Source organism: Neopelma chrysocephalum, unplaced genomic scaffold, assembly GCF_003984885.1.
Source record: "Neopelma chrysocephalum unplaced genomic scaffold, ASM398488v2 Primary Assembly neopelma1_75, whole genome shotgun sequence".
Lineage (NCBI taxonomy): Eukaryota > Metazoa > Chordata > Aves > Passeriformes > Pipridae > Neopelma > Neopelma chrysocephalum.
Window position 1 is genome coordinate 5,111,016 of NW_020897736.1, and position 21,286 is coordinate 5,132,301.

At 38.3% G+C, this 21,286-nt stretch overlaps 1 protein-coding gene across 3 annotated transcripts in view; it reads left to right on the forward strand.

The window, feature by feature from the left end:
- PDE8A (phosphodiesterase 8A) overlaps positions 1–21,286 on the forward strand; it is a 149,565-nt gene that overhangs the window by 116,520 nt on the left and 11,759 nt on the right. For all 3 annotated transcript variants that reach the window (XM_027688155.1, XM_027688156.1, XM_027688154.1), the window contains exons 3-16: positions 2,195–2,385; positions 3,565–3,621; positions 5,001–5,058; positions 6,513–6,601; positions 6,832–6,910; positions 8,485–8,622; positions 13,233–13,321; positions 14,044–14,095; positions 14,196–14,238; positions 15,186–15,263; positions 16,254–16,324; positions 16,954–17,118; positions 19,540–19,588; positions 19,879–20,014. In XM_027688155.1, coding sequence (XP_027543956.1) covers positions 2,195–2,385; positions 3,565–3,621; positions 5,001–5,058; positions 6,513–6,601; positions 6,832–6,910; positions 8,485–8,622; positions 13,233–13,321; positions 14,044–14,095; positions 14,196–14,238; positions 15,186–15,263; positions 16,254–16,324; positions 16,954–17,118; positions 19,540–19,588; positions 19,879–20,014 — 1,295 coding nt within the window. The remainder of the gene's footprint in view (positions 1–2,194; positions 2,386–3,564; positions 3,622–5,000; positions 5,059–6,512; positions 6,602–6,831; positions 6,911–8,484; positions 8,623–13,232; positions 13,322–14,043; positions 14,096–14,195; positions 14,239–15,185; positions 15,264–16,253; positions 16,325–16,953; positions 17,119–19,539; positions 19,589–19,878; positions 20,015–21,286) is intronic.

Below are 21,286 nucleotides of genomic sequence, written 5' to 3' on the forward strand. Positions count from 1 at the left end.
TGTAATCAATTTAGTGAGTGCCTCGTTTTGTATTTTACTGGTAGTCAATTCTTAATCAAAATCTCATCAAACTGATACTAAGCCAAATATCCTGTCAAGGTCTATTATACCAGAATTAGTGCTAGCATCAACAAAACTTGCAACATTATTACAGAAGATATGAAGTGAGCTTGTTTTTTTGCTGTTCATTGCTGACTGGCATTAATTAATCCTCCTTTGTCTCTTCATTAATAAAGGTCTTATGTCAGCTGTCCCCTTATTTGTCTGGGGTGGGTATGAGGTTTGGAGATACATGACTCCTTTGGACTTCCTTTGAAAAGTCTCCCATATCCCAAGGCATACTGAACCATTAATCATCCAAGATATTCCTCAGTCAGTAATTAGAAAACTCCTCAGTGAATACCATCTGAACCTAATAATGTGAAAATGTCTTTGAGAATTGCAGTTCAACATCTTCCTGAGCTATTTTCAAAACAGACAGTAGTGTTATTCAACATCAGATTTTAGAACATCCTCACCCAGCTGTTCCCTCAGTGTAAATAAGAAACATTTCTTGAATATTTCTGCCTCCTGTATTGTTATTAATGCTTTTATCACTTTTGCCCAGTCATAGGCCACTCTGAAAATGCTGCTGGTTTGTCCTGGTAATATAGCTGGCAGGTACGAGGGAAGGAGAAGTTGTGCAACATCACATTTGTGCCAGAGTCAATCATACAGCTCAGATCTGCTGACTTTTTGTGCTATTGCTGAAAACCTTTCTTCCCCTCTTAAGGTGTTGTAAATTAACTTCACTAAATATAGCCGAAATCATGACATGTTTTTGCAAACAGTTTTGCAGGTTGCTATAAAAGGAACCTGAACTCAGTGAGTTCAAAGTCCTTTAGTCTTACAAAAATATGCAGTACATGAAAATGTTAAGATTTACTGGTAGACATTTCACCAACCTGGTCCAAAGTATAACTAGCACTGGAGTTCCTAAAATCATCTGGAAGATAAACAGCAGCAGGGTGTGAGTTACGTGTGCTCCATATTATTGTCTGGCTGAAGCATATATCTAAGTGTGGCTTGATTAAGTTACTGAAAGATTGGTGTCTTGGGACAATAGACCAAATGCTGGTTTATTTGTCCATCTTTCCTGAAAGGCTGCATGTACTGAGTGATCCCCCAAAACAACACACCACAGATCTTTAGTCTGCCACGCTGTATTCTTTTAGGCAAAAGAAGTTTTTGTCTGCAAAACATTATCCTGATGCAAAGAACAGTCATATCAGTAAGAGTCCTCCTTAGCAGACTTTATGTTTATCTTCTCTACTGTTTTAAATCCTAGAATTTGGAATACATTTTAAAAGAATTGGGCTTTATCATATTTTTAGTATATAGGTATTGTATTGATTTTAAAAAGGCTCGGAGAGATTAGTTATTGGCAATTACACAGCAAGTTAGGACAGAACAAATACTAGCTCACAGATCTGACTTCCAGTTCTGGATTTCAACTATGGTAATCTCCTTCTGTGATATAAATCCCATGGCAAGCTTTGTGTAGAAGTCACACAGGGACATGCTCCATATATAGAGGTACTACTTATGATTTCAGTCTGGCTTGAGTTCATTTAGACCAGCCTGTCTGTAATTTCCAGAAACCCCACAGAGTGGGCAGCATCCAGTACTTTGGGGAACTAGGATGAGATAAAAAGGAAAGCACATTTTTCATCATGCTGTTGAAGCACCATTGAGTACTGATTCACACGAGATGAAGCATGGCCTTTTTTTCCCTTTTCTAGAATATGATCCAAGAAAAATAAACCCCAAGAAAATGGTTGCGTGTGAGACAGTTTCAGTGAAGTGGACTTGGTGTTAGTTCATGTACACTGTCTGAAATGCAGGCACCTAATCTCTGCAGGTTGCCTAAGCTCTCTTTGTAGATAATGACATGAGAGACACTTTCCAAACTTGTTCTCCCCGTGTGGATATACGTGGTTCTGGCAAACTGTTTTATCCACTTGAAACACCTCTGTATACAGACAACTATAAAAAAGCAGTGGTCTGTAGAAAGCAATTCTGTTAAAAACCGATTAGGGATTAAGCCTTGGAAGTAGCTTTAAAAAACATGTTAAGAATAGGCAAAAGTTACAGAATCTGTATACTGTACATGTAAGATTTGTTTGTAATTCTTCACTGTTTGTCTTTAACGCAGGTACTTTTAGTGTTTGCTGAGGAAGACGACCAGAGTAATGGGTTCCGTTGGGCATGTGAGAAAGCTGGATTTCGATGTAACATTGCCAGGACACCTCAGTCTGCACTAGAAAGCTTTCTAGATAAACACCATGACATTATCATTATTGACCATAGGCATTCCAGATACTTTGATGCAGAAGCGTTATGCAGGTAAGCACCATTTCAGTGTAATTAACGCTTAACAATATAGTTAACACATCATCAAAGTTTTTTTGCTTTTATATGACCTTTTTATAAACTATTGATCATTGATATACTTTTCTGGACAGGTGTGCACTGACAGCATCAAATAGTATTACCTCAGTGCTTTACATCTGATAGCAGCAGCATTTTTGGTTGTGTGCTAGGGTGTCTGAAGCTCGATCTGGCTTGGAGCCACAGCATACGAATTTTCTGGCCATAGTGAACTGTTGGGTTTTTTGTTTGTTTTTCTTCTGTTAGTTTTTTTTTTATTACCAAATACCTGGTTCCTTGTTTGCACACTAAACCAACTGAAAAGATAGCATATGTCACCAAGCAATTCAATTAATACATTCACTTCATGAATGTTCTGATTTTTTTGCACTGTTACTTGCTGTTGAGCAACCCCAGATGCAAACAGGCAACGTTTGGTGTGCGTGTTTCCACACCTACAACATTTGAAAATATGTTATGAAGAGCAAAGTTGCAATCCGATTCCAAAAATACTTTTAGAAACTGCTGTGAAGTATGAAAAAAAGGAGAAAAAGATTTGCCTTTCTGAGTCTCTCCACAGAGACTTGACAGGCAGTGGTGCCTTACTTCAGTGACTTTCCAGTGAAATACCCCTTGGGAATGTGTCTAGACTGAATAGCAGGCTGTGGGGTGGGGGTGGCAGGGTCAGGGTATGTACCCTGGGTGAGTGTGGTGGGGTCAAGGCACTGGGACAAAGGCTCTTCTTGCTAAACTGAAGGAACTAGATAAGATCTTTGTCAGGCAAACTCTAGGTATCAGCACTGTTCCCCTTCTCCCGTGTTTACCATTCTGTCCCAGAATAAAGTAAAATGCACCTGAAATGAGTGAGACCAAGTCCTTCAAACAAGTCCATTATAAGCCATTTCAGAGTGGAGAATTTTTGCTGTTCCCCCACTGATAATATTTAAGTTTTAGAATAATCTATGTTAATGGAGTCTCAGTATGGCTGAATTTATTCTCCTTTCTTAGCAACAGGCTCGGGATTTGATTTTCGTTTTGTTGTTAGATGAGTTAAAAGAGACATTTTAAGAAAAGTACTGTGTAAATATTCTGTAAAGTCATGATTTCTGAAATGTGAACTTAAAAAAATTCAAATTATTTGCTTTTTATTTAAAGGTCTATCAGAACAACGAAAGCCTCAGAAAATACAGTCATTATTTGCGTAGTACAAAGGTAAATACTCATATCTTTACTTTCAAGTGTGATCAAAAGTGTAAATCTTATCATTTTGAAAGTAAATACTACATTAAAAACTTGAATTAGTACTGGGCTAGTAATAACTATATACCACATAGAGTTTTCCCTGTCCTCGACCACAGGATTGAGGCAGGAATTTTTTTTTCATTTCTGCTTTTACTAAGGAGATCTCACTTTGTGTTTTGGTTTTGGGTTTTTTTCCACTCTCCTGATCATTGCAGGCTTTCAGAGTATGTTTCAAACAACTTCTGCAGCCTCCTGTACAGAATGTCTCAGAGATCTGTATTTTGAACCTTTCTTGATCTGCCTTTTAATATGATTAATCTCAGCACAAACAGAAGACCTGCTAAGTTGTGAAAAAAGATACAGAACAATTTGATCAGTACAATTTGATCAGTACAAAGTATCATCCGACCACAGAAGTTTTAAAAGCAAGACAAACTATATTATGACATCTCAGCAAAGCACTACATATGCTTTTTCCATCCGCCTCCTCTGAAAACATTACTTATTTATCATAAAATAATGTAAAAAAATCAATATATTTAGTCTGAAATGAAATAACTGGAAGACAATTTCCTCAAAGTACGATTTTGGGAATAGCCATTTCTCAGAAAACATAAATTCTGAAAACTAATTATGAGGTGTTGAAATTCCCCATTAAAAATATACCCCCATCTCTAGCAAACAAAAGACCATAACTAAACATTTCAAGACCCGAAACTTCAAGTGTAAATAAAAGCTTCAATCTGCTCATTTGCAGAAACTTAACATAGTGGCCTTTCTCCCAGATTCCAGCCATACGTTGGAGTGTCTTTTAACAGTTAGTGCAGCCAAGTTTTTCAAAACTATTTAGGTATTTCATTTAGGAATATGTTGTCCCAAAGTGACCCACTGGAAGGCACTGGGTAGGCAACACTAGCAAATCTGTCCTCATTCAGGCATCTTGAGTTGCCCATCTAAGATTTGGTACATTCAGACAAGGAATTTCTTAAAACTTTGGCTGTATAGACTTTCAAGTGCATCTCTGACTAAGGACAGCATAACCAATAAAGAATCCAGTACCAAAAAAGGAGGAATAGTTCAACAACCTAGCTCATTAATTGTTTTCCTTGAAGCACAAGGGTTTTTGTGGTGTTAGCAGCACCTTACGTGCATAAAGGAAAATAATGTTTTGACTTCTCCATGCCAAAGATGAAAGCTTATTAAAAACCACAAAAAATGTATTTTTATTACTAGATCCTGTAAAGATCTAGCAGTATGTGTGACATCTGGGGTACGTCACTTGGATTGTGAAATTTGGCCTCAGTTGATTACAAAAATAATCTCTGACTTTATTATTCTTTTTTTCCAAGGCATACTGACCGTGAAGAGTCATCAATATTGCCCCTGATCTCTGCTGGCTTCACAAGGGTATGTGTGTTGCAATATTGTACTGGGTTGCTCTGATATTTCAAAATTTTCATGCAAGAAACTATCCAGAAGTTTGGCTCAGTCCCTTTTTGTGTCAGTGATCCAACCTGTAGATCCTGTTCATGCTGCTCATTCCTATAGGTCCCAGTTCTGAGCACAATACACCAGTAGAATTAGAATAATGCTGAGTAGGTGGACATTCTCAGGAACGTAAGAAGTGGTGCTGAGACTTTTTATTGCTTTATACCTTTATTTTGGATTAAATATATGATGCTCTGATTGAAAAGTTGACATGGACAAAATTGACTGGTGACTGTGGCAGAGCCAGAGAGCAGCTTGCAATGAACAACACAATGTGCTGAGGGAAATCTCTTCTATCAGATGCCAATTCACATCTGTAAATAGGCTTCAGACACTGTCAAATGCTATTATCTATTGTTTGGAGGCACTTGAAAAGTATTATATTGAATCTGTTCCTTGGCAACTATTCCAACTAAGCTAAAAAGATGCTTATTAGTGCATCAGTTAAGTGGATTCCTTATTGCATTCAGCTGACAATGGAACAAAAATGGGCCTGATTTAAAGTGTGATTCAGAATATTTGGTTCCATGCTCACCAGATTTTTTGCTATCCCATCACATTCCATTTGCACCCCTCTGCTTATTTCTAGTAAGGTCCCAGTCCAGGAAATGCTAGAGCCTGAAGATAATGGTATTTAAATGAAAAGAGTCATTCCAGGGGGCACATAAGTAATTCAGCACAAGTTATGAATTATTTATGGATCAGAGCCTTGGAGATGGGGCTAATGGCAAAGCACAGAAAATTTTGTTTAACACCTTAATGTGGTGGCTTACCTTTGATAATCAATCCTCCCTGCAGACTATCCACTTCTGTGCTGGTTTAGCATGAACAAAGATTTAACGCTCAGGCTCATATCTGGTAAATATGAGAAGTTTTAAAATAACGTGAAAGATACTGAGGTCATTGCTATACAAGCCCCAAAATCAATACTTGAATCCAATGGTAGGTGTGTTTGACTGGAAATTTTGCTTTCTTCTTTGTAGAAAATTTGGAGTATTAGCAATTAGAAACTCCAAATAATCTCAAATTTTGATGCCTTGAGAGACAACAATTTTTTCACTTTATTTAAAATAAGTAGCATGAAAGCTAAAAGTAGATTTTTAAAAAAATATATTGATCCTCCTAACAAACACAGAGAATAAACAGATTTGTTGAACCTCATTACCATGAGTCACCTTTTCAAAATGCAGTAACCTAAAAAGTTTTACTAGTCCCAAAAAAATAGTCTTCTCGTGTTGCTTGTGTCACAGCATGTTCATTTTTGGCCTATCTACTCCTTTTTTGGTTCTTTATCAAGCAAAAGAAAACAGAGCTTCATACCCTTGAATTCAGAAATGTGTATTAATTAAATATTTCTACCCTTTTATTTGCAGAGATATATAGAAAATTCTAGTAGAATGGCCTGTTACAATGAGTTGATTCAGCTGGAATTTGGACAGGTACAGGCACAGTTCAAACTAAGGTAAACCAAAAACATTATGAACAAAAAAATTTCAATTCAGCCACATCTTAATAGAGTATTTATTTTATGTATGGTAGTTAATTATAGAATGGCAGTTAGCTGAAGAAAATACAATAATTGTTGAAATACAACATTATCCAGTATGGAGTTGTAATACTTTATTGTCATATATAAGAAGAATTAAGAGGATAAAATTTTATGAGATGCTTTGTTTTTTTTTTTGTTTCCAGGGCGTGTAATTCATTATTTACAGCATTAGAGAAAAGTCAAGAAGCCATTGAGATCACAAGTGAAGACCATGTAATACAGGTTTGTTCCAGTTATAAAAATACAGAAAATTGCTCTGTATTTTATTTCATCCATGATTACACTTACTCTTTCTTACAGCACAAGAATCTAATCTAACTTAATGGTTCTAAAAGATTGAAGTGAGTTTAGCTGTAGAGTAGAATTTTCTCCATTTTAAAGTATCTTGCATAAATCAAGTCAATTTTAAGGGTGATTGTTGTTTCTGAATGAATAAGGATTTACTCTCTTGTTTTTATTTTTTGATTGATTCTTTTGTATCAAGAATGAATGCAGCCACTGGCTTGTATGCATTCTTTTCCAAAAATATTGTATTTTAATTTGATGCTCTTGAAAATCTAATGGATATTCTATTTAAATAATTGTACACTTTTTTTTTTCCAAAAATCTGATACTGTTTGATGTCTCAGAATTCTTGGGCCAACTGTTTTTGAATGTAATCCTCTCTTAGAAATTTCTTTAAAATAGGGAAAAGAAATTGTGCTTAGTTTTGCAGTTCTGAAAACCATCATCTTTATAAAGGAGTTAGTTCCATCCCCAGCTATGAAGCAGTGAAGAATGATTTTATTATCAGCAAAGAGCTTGAGTCTAAGCCTCTGGGAATTATAACATGCATATAAATTGTACCTTCTTGACCCAAATCTTGACACTGGCAATTTCAATTCAGGATGTGCCTTCTTCATCCCTTTTACAAAAATAACAGAACACATCCTGAAGTTGTTTTAAATATGTTTTTTTCAGACCCATTTTTGTCCCTCTGCTGACAGCCCCAGAGTATGAGAGAACCAACATGTGCAGGAGTCCTGGAGCTCCAGCGGGCAGGGCTTTCGCACATGGAGGGGAACCTTTTGGAAGGAACCTTTAGGGGGGAAGCTTTAGAAGCAGAGGGCATTTCTCTCATATTAAAACACTGTAAGTTGTGAGACATTCAGATGCTGTTCTGACAGGAGCTGTGCCTGTAACTCAGCAAGCGAGAGGCTCATGAAGGTGTGGGCTGTCGGTAACAATCTTCAGTTTTATTGGGCAAGGGCCACAAAACTGCAGTGAAATGCAACGTTCACTCCAGAGAGAAAGTGCTTTATTAAATTCCACTTCTTCCAGTCTGCTTGGCTGGACTTTGCCAGGACAGGGGAATAGTGATGGTTGGCCCTTACATAGAATAAGACAATGAATTTGCTAATAGATAAGGTTAATATTCCTATGTTATCCCACCATCAAATTTGTGATTTTTAGGAACACAAAGGTAGGTTTGAGGTTTATATGTTTGAGAACTGACAGAACCCATTTTTCAGGAATTTATGCTGTCTGTCTAAACTCTGTTAATGTGTAATACTCAGCTGTTTCCAAAATTTCCCTCTCTTTGCTCACAGGCACACACTCCACAGAGCTATTCTGGCACGGACATTCCTGTTTTGCTTCACAAATTAAAAAATGTGGGCATCTCTCTCAGGAGTAGTACATGCTGACATTTATTTCAAGCCAGGAAAGAGATCCCATGGTTTAGCAAACAGAAAAGGGGATTCTGTTGTGCTTTGAGTACACTGTTCAATGGGTATTTGTTTGTTTTTGTTTCACAGTACGTCAATCCTGCTTTTGAAACAATGATGGGCTATCAAATAGGTGAACTAATAGAAAAGGAATTAACAGAAGTGCCTATAAATGAAAAAAAAGCTGATTTCCTAGATACTATTAATTCCTGCATAAAGATAGGAAAGGTGAGTAATGGCATTGTATCACTTATTATTTGCTACCTGTAAGAGTTATTGTAGTCCAGGGATGACACGTCGTGACTTGCAGCTTCACAGAAAAGTAGCATTTGCAACTTTCTCACTCAAAACAAGAACAGGAAGTAAAAAATGGGAGGTTTTTTAAGGGCTTCTTTCTCTTTTCTTGCTTGGAAGAGGTACTTGTTTTATGAAAATAAGTGACTTGCTGAGTTTCTTTACAATTTATGCTGTTTGTAGCAAACAAGAGAAATGAGATGGATGCACATGTTATCCAGTGCTATGTAAATGAGAAAAGTACCACGTTGAAATATGACATGTGGAAGCTGATTTGCAAGTTCAGAGCGTAAAAATATCAGAGACATTTGCAATATCACTTGAGAGTGATAGGTGCCAGCTGCCAGTGTGTTTTATCCTCTAATGAAATGGGAGATGTCTAGTGGATTTCCATTAGAAATGTTCATTGCACTAAGATTGTGCAAGGTCTGGCTTTAAGGGAGGTCTTTACAGAGGGATGTTACTGTTTGCCTGGTACTCCACGATGTTGCTTTGGGAGTGTTGTGGCTGTATTGTGAGGATCTGTTTAGGAGCTCCCATCTGCATTTCCACAATGAGGTGTAAATGCTTCTGATGCCATTGAACGTGTCACAGTACCACACAGGAAGAAGATCATGGAGATTACACAAATAGATTTGGGAATTGGTGTGTTGGGTGGTGCGTCATGGCCCACGGTCAGACCTGAGTCAGGACAGCTGGTGGGGCCGTACCGACTGTCCAGGGGGAAGCAGCACATTACTGGCACCGAGCAGGGAGATGCTGAAGTGAATCATGGCACTCTGTGCATCTACACAGGGTTGCAAGGTTGTGGTGAGTCATACTCTGTAAATCAGGGCGCTGACACAAGCACTGATCAACAAAAGCTGTGCTCTGGCTGGGGGCAGATCCCGTGTGCATTTCAACGAGAACGTGTCGCTCATTTCTACATGTATTGGCTGTTGGAAGAGATCCCAGTGACAGACAATAGCTTGGATTATGGAGCTTCACATCTCTCTTGCCTGACCAAAATTATCTCAAAGTAAATGAGTGTAATACGAAACTGATGTTAGAAGAGAGTATTTATTAAGTTATAATTCAAATATATTGGATGTGTCAGGTTTTAAATCCACAACATCAATTCTCAAGATATGAAGTGATAAATTTTTTAATATTTTAGTGGGCTGATAAAAATGTCATTTATAACAGAAATATGTTTTACTCTATGAATGATAGAAATCTAACCCTAATCCATCTCTTTCCTTGCACTTATTTTACTCCTGACTGTACGACTTCAATGGTGAGGGCTAATGAAATACTACCTATCTGTCTGTCTGGAACAGTTTAAGCTGTTTCAGGTGGATATATTTTGTTTACACATATTTTGTGTTTCCCTTTGGAACACTTTATAGTATGTAATCTGTGTAACCTTACATTTATATATTAATATAAAAATGAATTACAAATAAAATTATTACAGGAAGTAGTTGCAAGTCGAGGTTAACTGTGAGGAATAACCTTTGAAATATTTGAAGTTTTGAAATTATTTGTGTCAAGATGTTACAGCATTTTCAGAGGTGCCTAACTTATCTGGATCATTCTGATGTGGTCTGTGCATTGCTTTCAGTGTTGTGATTTCTTTATATCCTAAATTTAGAAGACTACCTTCCCACTACAATGGGCCCTATATTGGCTACTGTAGGTTACAGCATATCAAAAAAGCCAACTGTCCACTGCTGTGATATTCTCCTATCAACAGGTTTGACTTTTCTGTTTTGAACAAACATGGTAATATAATAATAAAAATAATAGAAAGCAAGGTTTTCTGGTCCTTAGAAAAATGTGGGCTGCATAAAATCTACCTCTCATCTTTAAATGGAATTTAGGAAGATGGACTCTTGCAGCATTTCCCCTCTTTTGCTGACAAACATAGTCCTGTGGGCAAGTTCAGTATATCCAAAGTTCATAGGCATTATACTCAAAAATTGCTAATTGCATGGTACGTAGGGATTCTTGGGTCAGGATGTTGTTTGTCTTAGCAAAAACAATATCTCTGGAAGTTCATTTTTTGTTACTACAGCTGGCTGTAATTTGCAAGAAGTCAATGTTATTGAAAGACATGTTCATCCATCCATACTTGAGGAGTTTAAAAAAAACTTGAGCTTTCTTCATTCTTCTGTTTCATGATTCAAATTGCATCCATTAAGATGAAATGTGCAATTCTGACTAGAATTCTTGCTGCCTCTGATCTCTGCAGTTTGACACAAAGCTCTTTATCTTAGTTTTGCTTTTTTTGAAGTGAGATGCATAGCTATTGATAAAGCAGACAAGACATGCAATTCCTCTCACTCCTTGGGAGCTGTTTGCGAGATATCAGTCTTTACAGAGCGGGTGGGAGAGCAATCACAGTCTGTGATAAAGGTCTATGGCAATTGCTTCCTAACTCAGCCTTACTTTCTTACAGATTGTTTTCATGACACCTTGTGTTTATTTTGGTTTGCTCTGTTTTCTAAAAGCAGTTTGCTGAACTTTGCTGTCTTGTGCAAGAAGCCCCAGTCTAAAAGGAAGGCTGAATTGGGGGATTCCTTACTGTGCATGTATGAGTGCTCAGTGGCAGATGCGTGTCTTGGACTTCTTAATGGAGTTTGAAACATCAGCACTGATCACTCTGTAAAGGGTGAAACTGTGTGGTTTTTTACTGTGAATGGTTTTTACTCTGTGTTTGATCCCAGCACACCATGCCATAGAGCAGGGACTGATCACAGGACGTGTGTGGCTCTGATGCAGACAGAATGATGAGCTTGACTGACAGCACGTCTTAGGAAGCAGCTCTTCTCTGTTGGATTGCTGACAGAGACTCTGGGAAGAGCATATGGTGTTCTTAAAATACATTTCAGTAACATCCCTGGGAGAACTTTACCTACCAGCAGGAGTTTGGCTTGGACCTGCTATTTCTCAGAATTGTGCTGACCTTTTCCCTCACACATTTCCTGCCACAGTTTCACAGGTTTTAGAAATTCACAAGTTGAAAAAATCGATCTGTTGACTAGGAAGAACACATTAGTGAATAACCTGTCTTGAGAAGGATGCACTTTCAATGAGGGAATTATCCAATCTGTACCTTATGACTTCATCCCTTTATGTACATCCTGGGTTTATTGCCTGGGTTAGAGATCAATTACTCATCTCTACCTCATCCTGGTTGTCAGGAGGCTATCGATATAAATATTTTAATTATGAGAGCATTGAGTTTTGTGATGCTTGCTTTATCTTCATTTGTATTCCTCAAGCAGCTCACAGGAGAAGACGTAACACTCGCTTCACAGTTTGTTATGCACAGTTCTTTTCTCTGACAGATCCTCAGAAAAGCCGTTCATATTTTTTTCTGTTCAGCCTGTTACCATGCATTTCTCTGTGGGCTAGAGTCTGTTTGCTGGCTCCATCAACATAAATGTAAAACTCTTCTATCTGTACCTGTGCTCTAGCCTACCTGACTCTGAAATCAGCCTCACTTGACTGTATGTCAGTCTCACATAAATAAATATGTATCATCTGCCTCATGAAGGTATTTTCACATATGTTTGTAAGATCTGATCTGCAGTCTCTTGAACTCAACTGAAATACGGCAATTGCACCAGCAATTGCACTGAGCAGTTTGTATCAAGTGAATGTGCAATATGAAATCAATTATTTATTAATCACTTGGTATTTATTAGATGTCCAGCTCAAAATACACACCTATTTAAAAAGGCCACCAACAGCTATTCTAGGGATGGAAATGTGTAGACAATCCTAAAACCAGACTGCTTTTACAGGGAGGCAGAATCCAGGAGCTATTCTACTAAGCTTTCTTCTGCTTTAAAAAAAAAAAAAAAAGGAAAAATTTCTGACACTTTTTGATAGTAAACTGACAGTATGGAAAGTAAATGTAGTAGGATATCAAAGCACTTTTATTCACAGATATATTTAATGTATAACCAGTGATAAGACTTCCCAACTCTGCAGGAGAGACGGTGCAGTCCAGAATTGAAGGCGATCAGGTCAGCACAGCAGTTTTGCATTGACCTTCCTGTCCTGAGACAAGTCAACAGAGTCAGAGAGAAAGTCAGGCAGGTCAGTGTAGCAGTCCCAGCCATGTGGTGTGTGGTGCAGGGTTGTTGGGCAGGGTGATGCCCAACACAGTTAGAGCCTGATGGCACTCCCAGAACCTCGTGGGAACTCCTGCTCCAGGCAGAGACTGGTCTGAGCTCTTGATCTGTGCCAGATCTTCTCCCAGCAACCTACAACACCACTGAGGTAGGATGTTGAAGAGAATATGTGGTCTGATTCCCACAACACCTGAGGTCCAGTTGTTGCCATCAGGGCACTCACAGGCTGCCTCTCTGGAAGTTCTCTCTGCATTGGCAGCAGCACAGTGACCTACAGGTTTGTTCCAGGGGAGAAATTTGAGGGTAACCAGTCCTACCTGGTTTTGTATAGTAAGACAGCTTTCAATGAAAGAAGGCATGAACCTACAGCTTCTCTTCCTGTTTTATCTGAACTTCCTTCTACTTGAATTATTTTTTCAGGAATGGCAAGGAATGTACTATGCGAAAAAGAAAAATGGAGATAGCATACAACAAAATGTGAAGATACTACCTGTCATTGGACAGGGAGGGTAAGTATGAAAGCTAAACCATGATTTATGTCTCAAGGCTCAGTTTAGAGTTCAGTTGTTTTCAGCAGACATTAGATTATCCTGTTACTGAGTATAATGGAAGCTTATGCAAGGAAAGGAGCCTCAGACCTCTGCATTTAATTCCTTGGGGCAAAATCAGCTTTACATGCTGTGTGCAGGGAAAGTGAAATTCTCCTACTTCTCCCCCAAAAGGAGCCAAAGATCCAGGTGTGCTCACTTGTGACCCTGACTCTTGTAATACTCCCTGAAGTTCAAGTGCACTCTCTGGTCTCTCTATGCTTTGTGGTGGGACCACCAGGTCCAACTGTGCCCCTGTACCATGTCCCTCCATGCTCACCTACTCATGGCTGTTGCCAGGTGTCTTTATGTGATAAGGTCACTGTGTGCTTTGGTCATGGGCAGAATTCAAGCATGTCTTGATTTTTATGCAACTTCCACTTGGTCCCCAAATCGAGCCTTTGGAGCACACAAGTGGATGTTAGTTACTGGTATGTTTATGATGAGTCCTTTCATACTATCCTGGGAAAGAAGGTGGATCAGATTGCATGCAGAACTGTGGGGTTTTCCTCTTCCAAGTTGAGCCTTCCTGGCAGAACAGGATTTATGCTAAAATAATCTGTTGCTCGTACCTACTTTGAGTATCAGCACTGAATTAGAGCTGAGGTTTGGATGGGAATTAACACACTGTTTTTTGCCTACAGAAAGATTAGACACTATGTGTCAATTAGTAGACTGTGCAATGACAACAATAAGGTAAGTGAAAATAGTGCTATGCTTGCTTTAGTTTGAGCCCTAAATATTACAAAATACTGACAAAGTTCTGACTAACTGGATTTCTCATACTGAATTGTAGGTGGAGAAGACATGTGAATGTATTCAGGCCGAATCTCAGACAGGTATGACACATCCCTTTCATCCTAATAAGTGGAGAACATATCTGAGGAAAGAATAAAGGCCATTGTTATTAATTTGACTGAAAACACAGTTGCACAGAACAGTACAATTTACATACTGATTAAGTTGGGAATCCAGCTCAAAAGGCAGGAAAATAAATACAAGCCCTTTCTACCTGCCTCATTTGTTTTAGAAGTGACATAAATCAACCCCCCTTTGAAAACACAGTAATGGGGCCCCCAGCTGGTATTGCGATATTGCTGGATTCAGTGTCACATTTCAGTTGTAGATGGTGGATCCCTGTGACAGAACTAGAAATAAGGAGGATGCTGTGTAGTCACATTGCTATGGCTGGTCTGTAGTGGCATGTGTGTCTGCATTGCTTTCAGCTGTACTGGGGGAAGTTTGCATGTGGGTAGAAATGAGGATGACCAATGCTATTATTCACCCTCATCCCACATATCAACACTTCAGTTATGACATCCTTGGCATCCATGCTGTAGGTACTTGTTAACCATAGCCTTGGCAGGACAGTTTCTGTCTGTCAGGGTCTGTAAGGGGCCTGGGATACACTGCCTGCTTTGGTAGTGTGTACTCGGCTTGGGCCAAGCAGTTCTTGGTGGCAGTGGTCCCTTGAGTGAACTCAGGTGTGCTGCACAAGTTATATTCACAACTACAATTGTGTCACTGTGGCAAGAGAGGCACTTTTTCCTCCACACTGTTAGTTTCTTTCTGCACAAACACTGAGGCATGTTCTGCCAGTGAGTGTGACTGGGTTCATGGCGGTGTCACTGGGCGAGAATTTAAAAGGGAGCTCTCACTGGCTCCCACGTGCTGAAGCATTGTGCTGAATGTCACTCAGCTGCTGTCAGGCTTTTTCTGAGCTTCAGTTCCTTTGGCATACATCTTAGGCACAGCTTCATGTCATTGTACGATGTTTTCTTCACAGATACTCAGACTTGCAGACACAAAGACATGAGGAAAGGATCCCTAGATGTCAGATCCACCACATCACGAGGGAGTGATGGTATGTTAAACAAGTCATTATATTGGGTCTGGCTGAGTTGGAGTTGCCACACAAAACCAATACACAAATTGTTATATTTCTTACCTCTTCTCTTGATAAAGGTGTGAAGATATTTTTTTATTAATTTTGTTTTCTTTCACTCTGTTGTATTTTCCTCTGTTAGATCACTTTATAGATGAGTCACATATTCAAAACTGCTGCTGGTACTTACATGATTTTGTTAAAGCATATATCATCACAGTCTAGGCAGCATGCACTAGTGAAGTATGGAAGTAGGTCTGTGGCAGTGAGAATACAATCCTGCTCCAGTATAGCAAAAATAGTATTGATTTTTCTTCTTACGGACTGCTCAGCAAACAGAGTTACAGAGATGTGTCTGCATTTTGTAGGTAGCACAACATCCAGAAAAATCTTATCTTGACTTTTTCTCTACAGAAATAAATTTGCTAAACGATATAAAACATTTGTTTTAAAATTTCCAATGAATAATAGGCCAGGACCTCTGCTGTTTTCATTCAGCATAGCTACCCACTTCAAAGGAGCTTCACTGATTTACCTCAGCTTGGAAGCTGACTCATTATGACTTGTCATGTTGCATCAGGCAGCAAGAGTAGATACATTGCATAATAACCTAAATGCAATGGTTACCTACCTTTGATTGCCAGTTTATACACACACATCTATATAGTCTTTTAACTGAGTTTTAATTGAATATTTTAATTAGTTAAAACAAAAAAACAAAGCCATGATTTTCCAGACTATTACAGCTCCCTATCTCTAATCAGGGACATCAGTGGTTCAGCCAGCATCCCTTTGCACTTGTGTGTCCCCAGCATCACAAGCATGTGTATGTATTCTGCAATAGATTGCCTCTGAAAGGCACAGCAGGGTAAGCAGTTCAGAAAATGAATCAAGATTTCTTGGCTGAATCCTCCTGTCACGCCTTGTTGCTGGAATTGGGATACAAATTCTGCTTTGTTTTGTGCACAGGCAGCTCACAAAGGCGTCGCTCGTCCATGGCCAGGGTACATTCCATGACTATCGAAGCCCCCATCACCAAGGTAATGTGCTCTGGCTCTGGCTGTGGGCAGTTGTGCTGCACTGCAGCACTGGGGCACGAGGCTCCAGGGCAGCATCCAGGCTGAGGAGCAAGGCAGCACTGATCTCTGGGGCAACTTCTTCCCCTGTTCCACCTGCCTGCTGGTGTAGCTCCAAAAAGCCAGATACTCTGAAAAATGATCTCCCAAGTCTGCTTAGTAGAGTGGCATCCATGTGGTCAGCCATCACATGACCCTTTTTAAGAACTTTTGCCTATGTTCCTCCTCCTTACTTGGTGCATTGTAAACTGCCTTCTGAAACCACTCTAGGATTTGTCAAAAATCATCTCTTTAATAAATTGAGAGAGGCAAATGGGAGAGTTATATTAAATCCATTCAGAGACATTTTGAGACCGTGCCTTGGAGGGGAAAGTCATTAGTAAATTTGCTGTCTTTAAGGCCATGGTCTTGTTCCCAGAATCTGTAGCAAGCATCAGTGTTTTTGTAACATTCCTTTCATTTGGATTCTCCCTTTAATGTGGATTAAAGTTTTGGATCTCCTTTATTTGCTGAATTGTCCATAGTAGTTGATGGGTGTCTCTGTTCTTTCTTAAATCACTTCTAAGTTCACAATATGTCTAATGCTACATTAGGTAATAAACATCATCAATGCTGCACAAGAAAGCAGTCCCATGCCAGTTGCAGAAGCTTTGGACCGGGCTTTGGAGATTTTAAGAACCACTGAATTGTACTCTCCACAACTGGGGACAAAAGATGAGGATCCACATACAAGTGACCTTGTTGGAGGGTTAATGACAGTAAGTACATACTGCCACAAACAGCTGTTGATTAATGTTCTGCTGCCTGACTTTCCCAGTTACTTGATCTTTATCATGTGGCATGTGCTCTGCCTCTACAATGCCAAATTTACAGAAAAAACTGCACACCTCTTTTTGTGAATTTTTCCCCCCTACTTGAATAATGCAGCTCTGAGAATAGGGAGAAAATTGACCAGCCCCTTTGAAACATTAGTTTTGCTACAAATGAAAAGTAAAAACAATTGTTTTTTTCAATAGGATTCATTTAAGAAAGGTATAGATGGGAGAGGAATAAAGAAAGATAGCCAGACACTTGTATTTATTAGTGAGGATTAGGATGACATGGGTTTGGGGTGCCTTTCAGTCTACAGAAAAAATGTGTTTTCAAAAGAATGCAAAAGATGTATTTTTGTTGCTTTTTCTTGGATTCTATTTGTACCTCTAGTGTGTACCCAAAGTTGAACAAAGGGCACATAGTGAAGCAAGAACTGAACCCAAACCTTCAGAGCCTGGTGTCTGACCCTCCTGATGGTAACGAGATGAGTTTAGATGAATGTTACCTGTGCCTTAAGGATATTTGTTCCCACTAGTCTGTAGGTTGCATATAAAAGGCTACATTGGGAAAAAAAATTACAGTGTGTTAGATGCAATAAGGTTCACAAGATATGAGCTTTTCAGAGATGTTTTGGGCTATTATAATTTCATGTTGTAACTGTCATGACGCCTTTGCAGTATCTATCAGAATCTTCAAATAGTTTATATGTATTTTTACCTTTCAAAATACCACAGCAAAATCAAGAGAAACATATGGGAGACTTCAAGAATTCCAGGAGAAGACCTGAATGGTTCATATAGGGTTGAATTTACTGAGTAGACAAAATATATTGTTACCTTAACTATGAAGATATGGGAAGGATATTGATACATATAACCATTAGTCTCAAAGTGAATCTTTTCTCCTGCTGAATACACATAGTCCATAAGCTCAACTGTTTTCTCCTTTTTGGTGATTGCTGATTCTTACATACATTTGTATTCTGACTATGTTCAGTCCATGAACATGTAGGTCCCAGAACATGTAGGTAACAATATTGCAAAGTACAAAATCATTACTAAAAATAAAACAGAGGCTATTTTATGGGGCAATAGGAAAGCTGATAAATCTATTTCAGAGCACGAGGGATATGACATAGTATGAGTTTGAAAATTATCTGGGAGAATAATTTCTTCATCAAAGGGTCTGTTGAAAACAGAATCACATTATTTCATTTCATGTTCAGAAGTTATGTCTAAGAAGGGGAACAAGTAATACGCTATTGGATTTGAACTCTCAGGCAGGAAGGGCATTTGAAGTTCAAAGATGGATTTGCCAGATATAATTACACCTGCTATTTCAACTCTTAAAAAACTAATCTTTGGTTCAAATGAGAGGCAGCAGCTGGTGTCTTTAATATTTGTGCCATAGCAGTGCTATTGAAGAGTCAGTGAGCCACTGTAGTTCTCCCTTTCCTTTTAAATCACAAAACTCCCTACTCAGATACAAGTGTGAAAGTAAAAATGAGATACAAAAATTCTTTTAAGTGCAGATATTGCGTGTTCAGTTATAGCGTCCACATGTACTTCTGCTATACTTTGTGTGCATAACATTTTTAGTAAGGTGCATTGAGAAATATTTGTTTGAAGCACTGGTTTTTTTACATCATGGGCTAAACATTAACGTGCAGTAACTAACAGCTGTAACCTCAAAAGAACAAGCAGGATTTGGGCCACGGTATTTAGAATTATAAGCTGAAAAGTAAATACTAAATATATAACTCTGTTAGTTTTAATCCGTCATCTCAGTTTGCACATCTAGGCATCATGCCAGAGTTAAGCCTAGGAGGCACTGAACTGAAGAATAAACAAACATACATTCTGCTGTGATAGAAAGGAAGCCTCAGAGAAATTTGTTGCTCTGCAATTCCAGCAACAAATCATGAGATTCTTATGCTGCTGAGGTGACCTGATCTGCCAGTGCCAGGGGACTCCCTCCCTCCACCCACCTTTGCTTGTTGATGGGGAGTATGTTCACATACAGTGCCTTGTTTGTGGCACACATCCACAAGTGGTGTGCCTGTTGTCCAGACAAAGACAGATGTGAGGCTGTAATTCCAGACCTCCATCTGCACCTGAGAAATGTGAGTTTTTACCTATCTGCGTTCATAGTGTGTCCCATCCATATCCTGCAGTTTCTCCTCTGTTATGAACTATATGTAAAACAAAGCAAATCTTAACAGTACACACAAATAAGGGAGAGGCAGCTCTGATGACTGTTACAGGTTGCAGTCAGGCTTGTCTGAAGTTATACTTCTATTTGGTGTCATCATCTTCTAGACCTTTTGTGCCATAACCTGCATTTAACTCTCAACTTTTATTTAACAGGATGGTTTGCGAAGATTATCAGGGAACGAATACATATTGTCAGCAAAACGTAAGTTTTAATTTGGTGGTTACTGAGATATTAAAACGTTCAGAAATTTAAGAAATGGGAGAAATGTGATCAGATGGGTTTTTTTAATAGCATCATTTGGGTTGGGTTTATTTTTATTTATAAGTGTTTTTCTGCAGCATTACTGAGCTTCATAAAAATGAGAGTTGCCAGGTGTGACTACAGAAAAGAAAACATGTACATTCAGTAGAAGTGTATCTCACTATTAAATATAGTATTTAATATACTATTAATAAATATATTAATACAGTAATAAATGTATTCCCCAACAGAAACTCATCAGGTCACTGGCAGTTTGAGCTCTCCAATCTCCCTCAATGACATACCCCCACGGATAACACAGGCAATGGAAAATGAAGAACAGTGGGATTTCGATATCTTTGAACTTGAGGCTGCCACCCATAAAAGGTCAGTAAATGCAAGAGCTCATAAATTGAAGTTGCTGAAAAGTGACTTAAATGTCATCCTGTCATGGACTGCTTAATTTCTCTACCTGTGCTTTTAAAATGGAATAATTTTTATTTTCAAAGTCAGATGTTTGAAATTTTCCCATTGGCATTTCTAGTTGAGTATGAACATTAAATATCTTCTGTTTCATCATACACTATTTCCTGCAAATTCCTAGTGGATGTAAGTGAAGATTATGTATCTTTGATATGGTATAATGACAAAACAACATCATTTTTAAAGCCTTCCTTTTCTCTATAATAGAAAAGTTCTACAAATCACATTGTTTTCTTGTGGGGATTCAAATTCCTGTTATGGCCAACTACACACAGAGTCAACATGCTGGTCTTAATTTGATTAGTTGATACAGATCAAGTTTTATTTTCTTTCCATATAATTGGCTAGGTTTTATTCCTGAACAGTTCCAATACGGCTTTTCAACAGAATTCCCATTGCCTTTCCCTGGGATTAGAGGAAGGTCTTTATTCTAAAAACTTGGCAGGCTACATTTTATTTATAAGATTAACTGAAGAATATGTCCTGATAAAAAGTAGGGCATACCATCATAGAAGTTTTTAAAAGCAAATCAGCAGTTTTGATGGATTGTACTTCATTAGTACTAAAGGCTCCCACTGAGAGTAAATTGATCTTTCTGTTTAAATCCTTGTTTTTATTTTCTTATGCTTAATCAAAAGTTCCCCTGTTGGGTCCAGTTTCATGTATCATGCTTTGTCTTAATTTAAAGCTTCTATGAGAAACTAATTTGGAGGCTGGATCCTGCAATGAATTGACTATCTTAAACCCTTGTCAAAATCCCAAATCTGTAAGAGCTTTGAAAGGTACTCAAACCAAAGTCTAAGAAAGATATCAGGCATTTAGTTAAATGCACTTCATTTTTATACTATGGTTTTATGAGCCAAAAAGCTGCAAAAAAATCCAGGGTTTTATTCTTCTTTGAAGTGATTTTATTGCAAGTGAAGAAATTTACATCCAGTTGCTTTAGGTTTTTTTTCTTTGCTGCATTTTCATGTCTAATGTAGTGCTATAGATACAGTAATTGAAAAGAAAAGTATAATGATATAGTCAGTCTGTGTGATTTACAACATTTAATGCATGCATTGCAGTAAGTTAATTAATTATCCCAGCCAACATGCATGAGATCACCAGATAGGCTTCTCTCTTCTTGCTGATTTGGAGAGACCGCAGAGGGGCAAAGGAGGTACTTCATTGCCT